General features: G+C 44.3%; 1 protein-coding gene across 1 annotated transcript in view; it reads right to left on the reverse strand.

Annotated features, from left to right (window-relative positions):
* Positions 1–349: 349 nt before the first annotated feature.
* Positions 350–16,285, reverse strand: part of LOC135392378 (uncharacterized) — a 322,651-nt gene continuing 306,715 nt past the window's right edge. Inside the window, exon 15 of the mRNA XM_064623094.1 lies at positions 350–529. Coding sequence (XP_064479164.1) covers positions 350–529 — 180 coding nt within the window. The remainder of the gene's footprint in view (positions 530–16,285) is intronic.

The following is a 16,285-nucleotide window of genomic DNA, read 5'->3' on the forward strand; positions in this document are numbered from 1 at the left end:
AGATACCAACAAAAGTATTTAAGATACAGTATTCAGAGTACGGTACTCAAGATACCTCCAAGTCTGATCGGCACTGGGTTTCTAATGGGGGCGTGCCCTCGTCAAGCGACATTTGTTTTGCTTTTTGGCCGCCTCCTGTATTTACATTGCTGTAATGCAAATTAATTTAGTTCAATTAAAATAAAATAAAAATATATTAACCTAAGTTGTAGAATAGTGAAGATATCGTTGGATCATTAATTTCATGCAGCTACGACCGGTCGTTAAACATCGTTCAATGCGATTACATTATCCTGTGTCTTCAGCATCAAATGTTGAATATCATTTATTAGGTGCGTTAAATACACAGTTACTTCTTGCGAAGGTCGATGTAGAAGTGAGTGGTGACCGCAAATCGACGTAGAACGCGCTGTATAGCGGCCAGTCTCGCAAATGGACGACCTTCTCCACAGACGCCCATGTAATCGTCGTACTCTACGTCGTAAGCGGCAATACATAATTCTGGATATTTGGAGAGGATGCTTTCCAGCTGGAACACAAGACAAAGTGTAAGTCAGATGAAGCAGCATCGTGGCACACACGTCATGCAAGACCATATTACGCCGGTATATTACTCGTATTCTGACATGTACCCTTGGTCAGAGGGCACCGTTAAACACACCTTAAAAGAAAATGACGTCAGAGAAGGCAAACTGTATGAATGCCTTCCCGCATGCAACACGGCGAAACGGGAGCCGTAGCTTCCTCTTCAGTGGCAGTGCCTATCTCGTGATCAGATAGTAACCGCGTTTACACGAACTCGACAGGAGCGGGTTGGGTTGAGCTGTCGAGTCAACTCGCTCATTTAAACGCTCTCGGGTCTAGTCGACACCGAGTCGAGTCGAGACAACCCGACAGCAGGGGGTGGTTGGTGGACTCGCTCGACTCGAAATGTAGGTGCATGTAAACGCGCTCAGGTCAAGTTGGGCACTCGCTTGGCCTGCACGGCTCCTTCGCGTCGCTGCGATCGCCCCCCCCCCCTTTCCCGTTAGAGCAAGTTCATGTAAACAGCGTCGGGTTGAGGTCGTGTAGCGCGGCTAGTGTCGTTTGCGCACGTGTACCAGGGAAGACTGAGACACGAAATAAAATCTTGCTGTGTAAAGTCAGTTGAGGAATGTTATTAGATAATATCAAAATAGAATACCTTGTAACGTAGTGCAAACCTTTTGTCAGCGGTCTAGACTGTGACCCTCTGACTTGTTTTCTGGGTAGCCAGCTTTGCTCCGAAGGCAGCGCATGGGTTTCGTTAAGTTTGTTCGTTTGTATCCTCCTTCCCCTCGAATGACTACCGTCTAGCATGAACTATATATCAGGGCCCCAAGACGATGCGCAAGCTAGACTAGTATGGCGTTTTTAAAGCGGAAATCAGTGCGGACTAATGTGTCGTCTAGTTCCGTTGTTGTTGTCTAGTTCTGCTGCTGTGCATAGACTGACGTGGTGGTTTTTGGATGTGCACACCAGGACGATTCGGGTGCTCTCCCGTATTCCTGTACACTAGACTGAGGCGATTTAAGGGGTGGTGGTGGTGGTGGCAGTGAAAGGGCTCGCCGTTGTCGGCCTCACAGAGGTGGGCAACGTCACGACTAATGCTGCGGGAATGTGCGTCCTGGGCCGGCTTCTAAGGGAACTGCGCCGACATGTGCCTGAAAGCGCCTAAGGAAAACCCAGGAAAAGCCCCAGAGAACACAGCAGGCAGAGTGACTTAGTGTTGTTCAATACAGGCACCAGTGTACGTGCGCAGGCGTTATTAATGAAAATCGTAATTGTACCGTAAAAATGAAGATCGCGTGAAAAATTTACGATAATCACACTCAACCATGTGGTCTTTAGCATCTTCTGCTTTGCGGGTACAATATCACACAAAAAATCGCTGTATCGAAATTATAGTCCCCAAAAAAAGGTCACAGGTAACCTCAGAAAAACTTGAGGTTACCCCAGAAATCCTGCGGCTTCTGCTGAGGTAAGCCCAGCAACTCGTAGCGCTATCCTGAGCCGGCCTAGTGTTAACCCAATACCTGGAAGGGCTACCCGAAGACGTTCTGGGAATATCATAAGAGACCTTGTGGTTATCCTAAAATGTTCTGTGGTCTACACAGTACTTTCTCTGGTTACCGTAGGAACTTCTGGCGTCTTACCGCTAAAGTCGCCATCTACACGGATTTTTGGGTGTCAATAAATCGAATTGAATTGAACGAAAAAGTACCTGGCGTCACCTCAACATATTCTAGGGATAATGTCAAAGGTCACGGGGCCAGGACCCCAGTACTACAAATGTGCTACAGTGCTGTTTTGACGATTCAAAATTTGCTCCTGGGATTTGTCAACTTGTCCAGAGCCTGAGGTCTTAATATATTTGGGGTCACCGTAGGCCTTGATACCAAGACCTAGGGTACCAAGACTTAACCCCTGGAACTACTTTTCAATAGGGTAAGAAGTTTCCGCAGTCTCCGCTGGAGTTTTTATGTTCTCGTTGCCGTACCAGAGCAGTTGAAGTGTCACAGGTATCGTAGGCTGTCCTGAACTTAATTCGTTGGGCTTTGAAGTTGCATTTTGGTAAGTTAGCATTTTGTCCTTAGCCGTTAAAACAGTGCAAAAATGTAGGTACCAAACCTTTGGTATCTTCAAGTACTATATTATTATTACGTTACCTTGCCTCAGGCTTGTACAAGAAGCTCAAAGGAAGTATATAAGTTATGTTACTGAGTATCATGTAAAACAAGTAACTGCCTATAGTACTAACTACTCAGCCTCGAAAGGTATTTGAGTAGATAGTGCTAAATACTCGAAAAACTAACTCATTAGTTCCAAGATACTATCAAGACACACTTTTAAACATTTTGCCAAACAAGTGAAGATAAAAATGGATTCTCGCGGTGCGTGCTCTCCTCCTCATCACTCTCCTAAGCGGACACCATTATGTCACTCGCGCGGATAGCCGATGGTCTGTCCAGTGGAGGAGCAATGTCCCAAGCAGCACGCCAATATTGGCCCAATATGGGACCAATATGGGGAGTGGAACCAGGCTCCATACTGGACCAACATGGGCTGCCCATATTGGCAAGCCCATTTTGCCCGTATTGCGCCAATATTTCCGTGATGACGCCAACGGGGAGTCCGTGTAATAATAAAGCATTTGTACCGAAAGTAGCAGTTTATCCGAGCGGTCACCGCTTAAGGGTGGGCGCCTGTAAGGGAGCTTTTCCTGCACAGAACAATGGGGCGCCAGCGAGGCGGCGGAGAGGAAGACCTGAAGAAGAGACTGGGGGAAGAGTGAGAGACAATGTAAGATGGCGGCATGACATGTAACGCGTGTGTGACGGTGTTCGCGGCTTTTCTGTCTTTAAAGAGCAGCTACGCTGCTGTTCCGAAAGTATGAAGACGTTGTGATATTCAGAACCGTGGTCCCAACTTCATTCCTAAACGCACATTGCTTTCCAAATTTCCATACTCCTTCGTGAGAAATTTGAGAAAAACTATCGGGCAGCGGTTCCACTTGTGACGTCATACTTGGAACTGCGCGGATTGGATAGCCACACCTAGCCAGCTCTGCCTCGCAACCAGTTTGTGTTTACACTCCGTCGTGGCCGCTGTATCGTTCTGAAATAGCTGTCACGAGCTATCGGGGACCACCGCACCGTTTTATCATGTTTCTTATAAGAAATACTTCGTCTTCGAGCACGTACTCGTTCTCGTTCTCAATAGCTTTGGTGGTGCTTTCTGCACGCGCAGCAAGTCCGCGCATAGTGCGCTGCCAAAGCTATTGAGAATGCGTACGAGTACGTCACACGTTAGGTGTTAGGTCTTGTTGGTAGCATGAAGCACAGTGCGCGCACAGAATGTCCGCTCACGACGGCCGTCGTTGCACAACGAGGCCATCCTGTAAGGCTTGTTAAAGAAGACCGGCAAAACTATCTTTGAGGCTATTAACGACTGCAATTATCACGGAACACACCCAAAACATTCACCTTCGCCCATAAGTCTCCGCCATCGCATCGACGATTTGGCGTTAGCCAAGCCACGAGCGCGGCTAAGCCAGGACGAAGCCGGGATTGGTCAGGGTTTGCCGACCACAGGACCGCCGTGCCAGGTAAATTTAAAAAAATGTTTTCTTAAAAACTACAAACAAATGGGTGAAAATTTTTCACATGTATGCTCCCTGTGCGGAAACGAACGCACAGCCCAAGCATGGCTCCATTCTGTCGCAGTCGAAAATCGGCGGAGCTGAGCTTTAAACAGTTTACAGGCGTTTATCCTATAATAATGTATCCCGGAGGTCACTAAATTCATCCGGTGAGCGTTACAGATTATCCGGTGCAATATCCACCACTGATGTTACTTCTCTCTCATTTTGCTTTTTTCATTTCTTACTGATCCATGTTACATAGCTTTACAAAAAGAAAAAGAAACACTGCGTAGCACTAAAAACGAAGAACAGGTGCTACGCCCCTCTTGCCCGTCTTGCTGAAGGACCCCGGCAGTCCCACTGAACTGCCAATACCAAACATCCTTAGAAGCCTTCTTTGGGATTGCAATAGTGTGTGAACAAAAAATTTCCAACCCGCTCCTATAGTACAAAGGAGCGAAAGAGTTTCGTGACGGTGACGGACATACGCCTCAGCAACTCACACTGCTTGCACCTTGCGTTACACTACAGCTAGACACATCCCTTCCTATCAAACACTGTACTTTTTACTTGACCTGCCGCAGTTCCGTTCTCATTAGAGGAACCAGCGACATTTTAGCCCGAATGAAATGTCCGATCCGAGTGTCGCGCGTGCGCATTAGTTGTAGGACGCGTGATTTCGCTCAAACGACTACGCTCTGAGTCGGTTCGACCGATTGGCATTGGCATCGCGAAGCAAGATGGCGGCTGTTTGCAGCAAGTGGGAAGTTGAGCTGCAGTTCGTATTACAGTGGGATTGCCACGTATGTTGACTGTTTCGAACAATGTGTATCATCTGCTTGAAGTTGTTGGATATAATGACGTATTGAATTGGGCATTTCACACGCTTCAACGCCCAGTCTTGCCGTGCTACCATTTGGTACAATTTTGCTTTTGAAAATCTTGCGGCTACCGGTGCTGCAATACCTGTGAAGTTTAAAATGTTTTTGTTATAGGACCTTGGAACCAGCGATATACGAGGGCATCGGTCCATATTAAAGGGTTCCGGTGTTATTTTTTGCGGACTTTCACCGTCACTGGCCACCGTAGCTGCAGTCCCTGTGAAGGTAAAAACGTTCTTTTTGTTATCATTGTGGCTTTGGAACCAGCGATAACAGGGCATTGGTCCATATTAAAGAGGCCCGGTGCTGCTTTTTAAGAAATTTGTGGCCACCCGTGCTACAATCCCATTGAGATTTGGAACGTTATTTGTTATCGTTATGGCTTTGGAACCGGCGATACGAGGGATTGTTTTTAGTAGCTTATATTAGTGAATGAAAAGCTGATAGCAAGGAAGCACCCCTTTAAAATGCACGATACCAACATGTGGGCTACGGGTACCAAAGGGGGCAGGCAGCAAATTTTACATATGGTTCACAGCACCCGCAAATGGCAATAACGAAGTCACGGAAACGGAGTACAGGTGCCCTTTAAAGTGCGCTACTCGCCTTGTTGTAACAATCTTTTAAAAGTGACAACTAACGATATACCGTAATTTCACGCGTATTAGCCGCGGCTTATGCGCGATTTTTTTCCTCATGGGCGCTGTGCGGCTTATCCACCGGTGCGGCTGATCTGATGACTATTTTTTTGTCAGGTATTTTCCCCATACACTGATTTTAACGAAAGAGTCGACAGTGTCTCTGGAATAGCACTGCCCTGCTGATGCACGAACGGTGCCTAACAGGGATGGATGCACGAACGGTGCCTAACAGGGATGGGTCCACATTAGAGTAGATTGCCCCATGCAGCTTTAACGAAAGTGGTGACAGTGATTCATGCCTTCTGGAAGGCCACTGACCCATCAATACATGAAAAGCGCCCAACAAGGGCACAATCCGATCTTGGTAGAACTCTAGAACTGACCTCCTTTGTTGTACACTATGCCGATCCCGGAGTATGGACCACAGGGTTTATGGCATTACTCTAAGGTCTCCTTTGTCGCACATAGGAGTCGTCTCGTATTGCCCGCGGCTTATCTGCGAGTGCGGCTTATCTGCCGGAAAATTTTCAAAACATTCCTAAAAACGCGTCCTGCGGCTTATCTGCGGTGCGGCTTATACGCGTGAAAATACGGTAATCATGCTTCGCTGCGATCACAGTGAATGAAATATTAAACCCTAAAGCACAGAACATCACCCTTTTAAAATATACGATACCAACATGTGGTGTGGGCCACCAGCAGTATCAAAGTGGTAAATGGTAGGCAGTAAATTCACAGCACCCGCAATAGTAATAACGAAGTCACGGAAAGGTAGTTCGGATGCCCTTTACAGTGTGCTACTTCGTTCGTTGTAAGTCTTTTAAAAGTCACAACAAATGTATTTAATAACGCTTCGCTGTGCTCGTCGCAAATGGAGTATATGTGAGAAAGCAGTAAACGTGGGAGCCAGCAACAGTGCGTGTGCTCGGGACGGGTTTATTCCGAAAGTGGGGCAGGTGCGCCAGAACGGGTGCACACGCAACGAGGTTAGCATGTCGACTTCTTCTAACACCCCCCCCCCCCCCCCCCGACGGGTCATTCCTTGATGAGTCCCATCCGTTGCCTTAAAGGTCAGCTACGCCGATTTCCCGATGTGTTGAAACGGTTGTGATATTCAGAACGAGCATATCCAACTGCCCCCGAAACGCACCTTCGTTTCTCAATTTTGTCTTCCTATTACGAAAATTAATTCATCAAAGAAACCAAAACAAGCCATGGGCGCAGCCATTTTTGTGACGTAGATGGGATAAACCTGCTCCATCTACGTAGATAGAGAATCGTGCGTCTGATTGGATGAAAGCTGAGGCTTTCTCTGACTTCCCTAGCGTCTTCTCCCGTTTGCGAGGAAATCCAGTTATGGCCGCCGGCTACGATGAGCGTTTCGTCCGAGGTAATCCTGAGACCTATTGAACGATTGAAACAACAACCGCGAACTCACCTCAACATCATTTTCGGCGTGAAATTGTGATTATGTGCTCGAGAACTTCGCAGTTCAACCATTCAGCTGCCATTCACGTCAACCCGTTTGCTGCTTTTACAACAAGTGCTGGAATGGGAGCGATTGAGCAACAACGTGAGACTTGGTGATTGTTTGAGAATATACCTGCAGAGGACTGGTCTTCAAAGAAAGAAGGCCGTATTTCTGCCCATGCACATCGTGCGATTGCCAGGCTTGTTACACGAGATACATATATTGTGCAGCATCATAGCGCGACTGCAATGAACGACGTAGGAATGTATTGTGACCACTCGAACTGCATTCGTTGAATCATTCGTCGGTTATATGAAAGTGCTCATTAGAGCTGCCCCGCACAAAAAGTGTTGGATGTAGTTTTGTAGTGTGTTGTTTATCTCGTAGAGCGCATCGCGGCATGTAGGTCGAGAGCCCTTATACGTATTTTTTGCATGTTTACTTGAGTGTGCGCATTGTTCTATACCACACAGGCCATATTTCATTCATAATAGTTTCGCAAATAAACACGTACGGGTCGATCTCATATTGCTTTTGAGTTAGGCATAGTGTCTTCAGATCAGGGTATGTGTATCCTGTTTGCTGGGCCCAACAGATGTTATTAAATTATTAATTATTAAATTATTAATAAATTATGAGGGCACGGTGGCACCACTACCGACAACATGCCTAACCCAATCATATTTTTTATGAAGGTGCTACTACTACTGTCAAGTACCGGCGCTCACCGTATCAAAGGAATGCAGCAACCAGTGATCCTGTATGAAAGCAACGAGACCTTGGATCCCTCAAACCGGATTTTCTTCAAAACAATGTCAACTGTCGACCCAAGCGCGATCATCACCAATCACCGCAGGGAAACGGCACTGCCATCAGCTATAAAAGACTTCACTGGCCAGGAACACATCAGAGGGCACGGTGGCACCACTACCGACAACATGCCTAACCCAATCATATTTTTTTATGAAGGTGCTACTACTCCTGTCAAGTACCGGCGCTCACCGTATCAAAGGAATGCAGCAACCAGTGATCCTGTATGAAAGCAACGAGACCTTGGATCCCTCAAACCGGATTTTCTTCAAAACAATGTCAACTGTCGACCCAAGCGCGATCATCACCAATCACCGCAGGGAAACGGCACTGCCATCAGCTATAAAAGACTTCACTGGCCAGGAACACATCAGAGGGCACGGTGGCACCACTACCGACAACATGCCTAACCCAATCATATTTTTATGAAGGTTAGTAAGCCTACTGATTACCTATATACCAGTAGTTATGGTCCTTTTAATGTGGTGTTCCCGTGCCCCGGGCTTTTGCAAGCAATTGTCTTAGATTCATGGGGGTGTATTATACACACTGCATTGTCCGGAGATGTGGAGTTAAACCCCGGGCCCACCTCAGAAATTGAAGATGTGTTTGCTAAGATATCAGATAAACTAGAGGAAATGGCATCTGATATAAAAGATATTAAAAGAAACCAAGAGCGTATGGACAGTAGCATACGAGAGTTAGCAACTAGAATCTGTGCCGTGGAGAAAACTGCAGAGTCTGTGAGGCAATGTAGCGAAAAGGTGGCAAAGCTGGAAAGAATTATCTCGGACATGAAAGTGGAATTGAGGGAGAACAAAGACAAAATGATAGACATGGAAGACCGTGCCAGACGCAACAATTTGGTGGTCTTTGGTGTAGAAGAAAAGGATGCAAATGAAGATTTACTTCAGTTGATTGTGGAAGATATTTTTAAAGTAAAACTAGAGGTCGCTGTAAGATCTGTTGAAAGGATTCATCGTATCGGGCAAAAACGGCCCAACAAGCTCAGGCCAGTTATTGTGAGGTTTTACGACTTCAACGAGAAGCTAGTGATTCTACAGAACGCAAAGAAGCTGAAAGGCACCAGTGTAAGAGTGTCTGACGACTACTCTCAAGCCACGCTACGGAAAAGGCGGCTTCTGTGGGATAGTTTTGCTGAGAGTCGGAAAGCTGGCAAGAAGGTTACCTTACTCCATGATAAGATACGAATCAACGGCGAAATGTTCGTCTGGAACGCTGAGGAAAATAAACCCGTGCCGTTAAAAGGCCAAAGGAAGGATTGACACGTGGACAAATCGGAAGATCAGTTATCTATTATATTGAGCTTGAATGCACGCAGCTTACTTAATAAAAACTTATCATTGGAATGCATACTGATGCTTTATGATCCCATTTTTACTGTTGTCACGGAGACTTGGCTTTCCGCTGACATACCAGACGAGAACGTCATACCCCCATCGTACAAGATGTATCGCCATGATAGAACGACTCGCGGAGGGGGCGTCGCAGTAATAACACGGTATAATGTCAGGTGCGAACTCATTCAGGATGATTTTCCAGTAGACACTTTGTTTTGTAGGATTCATCACGGTGATAGAACGTACACAGTAGGAGTAATTTATAGACGTCCGCAAGCGCCGCCCTCCTTCTTACAAGATGTCGACACCTTTCTAGCCAAACACGTCAAATACAGGTCGCGTGTACTGCTTCTTGGTGACTTAAACCTCCCTCATATTTGTTGGAGTGACTATAGTGTTGGGCATACGGAGGTAGAGAGTAGTTAACTACTATTACAAATTATGATGAAATATAACCTTAGGCAAATAGTTAATGAACCTACACGTGTGACCCCTACTTCTTCCTCAATTCTAGATTTAGCCTTTATTCATGAAAGTCTTTCAGATTGTGATGTTAAAGTGGTAGATGGTCTTTCTGATCATAAGGCTGTGCTCATAGAAGTGTCACCCGCTGTTCATGTCAAAAGATTTGAAACGGCGGTAGTATCATTGTTTTCGCGAGCAGATGATGTCAGCATTATGGACCGCCTTGAGACTTCCTTGGATGCTTTTGAGAGAATGTCTCAAACGACTTGCGTAGAGGACCTTTGGGTCTTCTTCCGCGACTTGGTCTTGACATGTACAGCCACATATGTCCCCATGCGCAAAAAGAGAGTAAGACGGAGCAACCCGTGGATTAACCGGGACATCATACGCATCAAGCGGAAAATTAGCAGGATACGCAGGTCTAGGAATAATGTCCAGCAAAGACTTCAAGGATTAGGCGCGTTGTTATATCGCAAAGTACGCGAATCTAAAGAAAGGTTTTTCAATGTGTCGCTGCCCGCGTTTATGCAAAACTCCCCTAGGAAGTTTTGGCAATACATTAATCAGAAAAATGATAAAATTGACCATATTAAAATTGAAGGAGAAATGTGTGAAGACAGACTGAAGATCGCGAACGAATTTAATCGGCACTTCCAGTCGGTTTTTACAGTCGACGACCACCACGTGGGCTCTGCTGAGCCTTGCTACAGTCCGTACTCAATGCCTGACGTGATAATAACGAGGGAAGGCATATTGAACCTACTGCTTAAACTTGATCCCAGGAAGTCTTATGGAACAGACAATATTCCTACTGAGTTTCTAAAAAGATATGCTGAATGGGTGTCTTATTACTTGTTTATCATTTTTTCAAAATCGCTTGAAAAGGGTCAATTGCCAAATGATTGGCTAATGGCCAGGGTTGTTCCTATGTTTAAGAGTGGAAATAGTACTTGTGTAAATAATTATCGTCCTATATCTCTGACTTCCGTTTGTTGTAAAGTGATGGAGCATGTACTTTCTAAGAGCATAATATCATTTTTGGAAGATCATGATTTATTGTATGAATACCAGCATGGTTTTCGTAGCAGGTTGTCTACTGTAACACAATTGATGGAAACTGTCCACGACTTATGTGAGATTTTAAATAAGAAAGGCCAGATTGATGTTATATGTATTGACTTTGCCAAAGCTTTTGACAAAGTCTCACATACGTTACTATTGTCAAAATTAGAAATGTACGGCATAAATGGGAGAGTTATTAAGTGGATTGCTTCATTTTTGTTAAATAGAAAACAATATGTTGTGTTAGAGAACCACTCTTCCAGCGTGTGCGACGTTAGTTCAGGTGTCCCCCAAGGCTCAGTACTGGGTCCTTTGCTATTTCTTTTATATATTAATGACATATCTTTCGATGTCCCCAGCAGTATCCGTGTGAGACTTTTTGCAGATGACTGCTTACTATACACCAAAATAAACAATCACGAAGACCAGGCTCAGCTAGCAGTGGCCCTGGAACGTATTAATGATTGGTGTCACAAGTGGAAAATGGAAATTAATACAGGGAAAAGTATTGTTTGCCACGTAACAAACAAGACACTGCCGCTCAGATATGACTACGTTTTGCAGGAGCACGTGCTCCGAGAGGTTGAACACTTCAAATACTTAGGAGTAACCATGACAGCTCATATGCAGTGGGGAAGACATATTACTAATATTACTAGTACAGCTTGTCATAAGCTTCGAATCCTTAAAGGGAAACTTTACAACGCGCCATGGAAAGTAAAACTCATGGCATATAGGACGACCATACTACCAACATTAGAATACGCCTCTGTGGTGTGGGATCCCTATAGAAAGAAGGACATTGAGAAATTGGAGCGCGTCCAGAGAATGGCGGTCAGATTCATTTACGCAAACTATGACAGAAGGCAATCCGTAACGCAGCTACTGCTCAGGGCTCACCTAAAACCATTGCAAGTACGCAGAACATTCAATCGTCTCTCTACTTATTTTATGTTATACAATGGTCACTTTAAACTTGACACCTCTCCCTATATTAGGCGACGAGCTGTTAGAGAGCTGCGCTCCTCACATAGTATGCAAGCCATCCCGTTCCAAAGTAAAATTGATTGCTTCAAGAACTCGTTCTTCGTTAAAACGGTGGAAGAGTGGAATTCGCTACCTATTTCTTTGCTTAGCATTAATTCCATTAGTGTTTTTAAAAAACAGCTAGATGCATGGCTGTGAATTGTTGAGTGCTATGTTTTGACTTTTCTGTACCTCTCCTGTGACAACCCTAGTACAGGGTTAACAGTACCAGTTAAATAAATAAATAAAATTAAGGGTAGTGCAACATTTCCCACTTCTTGAACCATGCTAACATTGCCAGAATAAGGAACATTACACTGTGCTGTGTATTCCACACTCAGTTGTCTGGCGACGTAAACCCCCAATTATTATATTGGGTACTCCACATGTTCAACCAGTCAGCACTTCCCATATCCTATTTTTTTAAAAACATGTGCTTAAAATTGCACAACTGCCACTCAAGTAACTTTGCCACCAAATTAGTCAGTGACAAAAGGTATATGTACTTTATCACAAATTTAATAACCTTGGTAGAAATGGTTGATGATGTCCTCTGCCTTGTACGGTGCACTTCATAGCAAAATATACAATAGTCCAAGTGTTTTCCTTGTCCACAAATGCCCTGTCAAAGCTGAAAGACTCTTATCAAAATGGGGAAGCGGGCTTGCTTGTCCATACAAACAAATATGAAACTGCAGTGCTCAACGTAAATAACTGCATGCTCAGAAACTAAGGCTGGTGATGCCGAAGACCTAATATTTCTAGGTTAAAGGGAACAAAGGAGAAAAGACCACTGCAGCGTATTAATGTTGTTTCAAAAGTATAACACCACAAAATTTGTGAGAGTCAGTTGGTGTATTTAGTGATGTTGGTCACCTCCTGCACCAATTTTTAATAAGATTCAAATGCGTTGCTACCAACCAGGACCTAAGCCTGACCTATGATTTAATAATAATAATAGTATCTATCTATTACCTATATGGACCTTCACCACTAGTTTGGTCTAGGTTTCACACGGGGCTTCTAGTGAAATTCGAAGCTGCTCTGTAGAGCTGACAGGAGACTTGTAGAGTAGAGAATTTTTTATTTATATTTTCCAAAGAACATGTAAAAAACAATGTGCTGTACCAACTGTATTCAAAGAAACACAAATATACTTTGTTTTAGCTATGTGCATATTAGCAGATTACAGGTGACCGATGACACACAATGGGCGTCAAGGGTGAGAACACAAGAATGCTACCACTGCAGGCACTGTCCTGAAATTCTAAGTCACCATTTGTCAGAAAGCAATGCCCATGCACAGCCTAAGGATCATATTGAGCTCCTTCCATTCTTTTTATTAACAGCATGTTGGCTGCCATCCAGTCCATGAAAGTGACCCTTATCGTTGAAAGAACGGTTCAACAGCAAGCGAGCTGGTGATAGTGTCCATGATGGCGAGACCTGAAGAGGAGATACAAGAAGGGACATAAACACGCTATGTTGAGACATTGTGTATGTCCCTTCCTATCCCTCGTCTCAGGGTTTTTCGTTATGGACCTTCATGATGTTTCCTTCGGCAAACTTTACATATTTTTATGTAGAATTGTGAAGGTACAGCCAGGCGCTGTTAGCAAATCACACAGTACTTTTCTTGAATCAAGAACCCATAGAAGGTACACAGTCATCTTCAGCATTGCACACATCTATGGGACATGTTAATCACTTTGGAATGTCACAGACATGTCATGGAGGCTGGCACATGATTAGTGGTGCTGAACAGACAACTATTTGTCATAGTTTAGGCATAAAAAGTAGTTTTGTCACCTGCATGTTGAGACAGATGTATCTCTACATACTTTGCCATGAGACAAATATATGAAGCAACAAATGTACCCTCTACTTTACTATGGTTATTAGTCAACACTGCCAAGAATGTGGGAACACAGTCTTGTACCACCTACACTCTTCAAAATGACCTTCACACACGACACATTGTAGGTCAACGAGACTCCAGAATGATGTCCTCTCCCTCCCCATTAGCTGAAAACATTTTTCTACAACCTTGCATAAGGGGAAGTTAGTACAAGAAATGCACACATTCCTTTTTTGAGCAAATCAGTATTCAGAGCGTTACCATACTGTGGTAGGCCTGCAGTGCATTACGTGGTACAGCACACACTGTAAAAAATTTCACCGTAGAACATGTCCCCCATTCTAATGACAGTCTTCTCCAGTTTTTCAAACTGCCATTTCCCATAGTGCTTTATGGTATGACACAGTATTTCTAAATCTTTATTGTAGTTTACTGGTTGTAGCAGAAAAAAAGACACCACTGTTTCCGATCACAGGACGCAAGCCATAAGTGCTATACAGAAACAGTACATGCTGCTCTCTAGCAGTTGTTCGTGTTTGAACATGGTACGGTGCATGCAGGGTAAATTCCATGGTTAAAATATCCAAACGTGAACAACTGTTAGACTACATGATGTAGAATGCTCTATAGTACAGTAAAACCTCCAAAGTCGGACACCTCCCTACCTCGGACAACTCCCCATGATTTCATTGCACGGGCAGGCTCCCATTGAAACTACATGGGGACGAAATTCTCTATGTCGAACACCTCCCTATCTTGGAAGTAGGATAGGGTTTTCCCTGCAAAGTCGGACAAAACCCTGGTCAAATTACCTCAATATCGGCCCATCATTGCACCAAAAAGTCCCAAAATGAGCCAGTGGCCTTGACTTTTGCCCCCTTTTTCCCCTATACTGGTCTCAGCATTTTGTTGCTTTAGTTTTTAGAGTAAAAAAAACAAGTGCTGTCAGCCTACATTGTAATTCTTTATGTGAACACTTGTCTTCAGTTTGTCTAGAGCCTTTGAACAAACACTGCACCAAAGCTATGAGAAGTGGGCTGACGCTTCAGAGACAAGTCCTTGCTGCTCGAAAAGCTCTAGAGGTAATGCCATTGAGTAGAATCTGAACGGAATTCAATATACTAAAATCAGTAATAATTATCAGTGAAGAGTGGGTAGAGGTACCACTACCAGGAACCACCACCAGGTACCGCTAAGGACCTTAAATTGAAGAAGTGGGGCATTTCTCACAGCTATGATCTCTTCCATTTTTTGTTGCCGTCATATTCTGTAACTCGGACGCCTCTATAAGTAGGAGACGCTTCGGCTGCACCGCGGGTGTCCAACATAGGAAGGTTTCACTGTATTTGTGTTCCATGTCATGTGACCACAAACAATATATGCTTTTGCTCATGCTGCACAGCACAGGCAAATTGATCTGCATGTGAGGATAATAACATGAAACCCAAGGCGCGGAGGAAAAGGCATGACTTTACGGTCTCTGTGTCAGTTGTTTCATGTTGTAATTGCGTACCAGCTGGCCTGTACCTGAGAATAGGTTTGATGCATTGTACACGCACCATAGACATGCAGTATGTGGTGTGTTGTGATAGTAATGCCAATTGAAGAATAATGCTCCAGGTGGATTTTTTCGGTACAATCTTGAACTATGCATACCAAGGGGTAGGGCATCTGCGTGACAGCTTTACCTGGAAGTAAGAACGTAAATGTTAGCTGAAGTCATTGAAGAATTAACATTATCAATATACTGCTGCAGATGATACAAACAATAGCACACAAGATGCTCCGATATGTTCTGCAGGAATGTCTCTGTACTCACAATATTAGTACAGCAGCTACAGAAAGGCATAAAACAAGTTTTTGTATACATGATACCACTTGAATTCAACAAAAGCTTCTGCTGCACTGCCAGAACACCACGGCAGACAGATTTACCTTACTTCACCTGAGAAAAAGTATGTACTGTTGCACACATGATGCTGTTTGAATGTCTTGAAAAACATAATTTATGACCGAAAGACATCAACTGGAAGATTTCGATTTACCTTAGTCAAAACTGAGAAAAAGTATGTGCTGTTGCACGCATGAAACTGCTTGAACTGCCCTTGAGCGCTCTGGAAGGACACCTTATTTGTGACCAAAATACAACAGCTGAGCCAACACTGAATTTATACCTTACTCAAAATACACAAGATGTGCTGCCGTGCATATGATACGATGATACTGCTTAAATGTACTCTGAAAGCGCTGGCACCTCAGGCATGGTTGCTATAAGCTAGCGAGCAACAGCAAGGGTATACGAACACAAGAAGTCGAGCACAAGTGATGGAATGCACTTGATTAATCGGAAAATGAAATGTTTCAGTACCAGGTGTCACTGTTCCGTCAACAAAAACAGATGAACTTTGAAGGGGCGTCTGGTTGGCACTGGTGACAGCCTCCACCTTGAACCCCAGACGTTGATAGTTGAGACGAGGAGTGCAAGCTTTTCGGTGGTGCCAGCGAAATCATTTAACAAATAAGGCAATTCCAAATCTGTACTGAGAAT

This window comes from Ornithodoros turicata, chromosome 4, assembly GCF_037126465.1.
Source record: "Ornithodoros turicata isolate Travis chromosome 4, ASM3712646v1, whole genome shotgun sequence".
Taxonomy (NCBI): Eukaryota; Metazoa; Arthropoda; class Arachnida; order Ixodida; family Argasidae; genus Ornithodoros; species Ornithodoros turicata.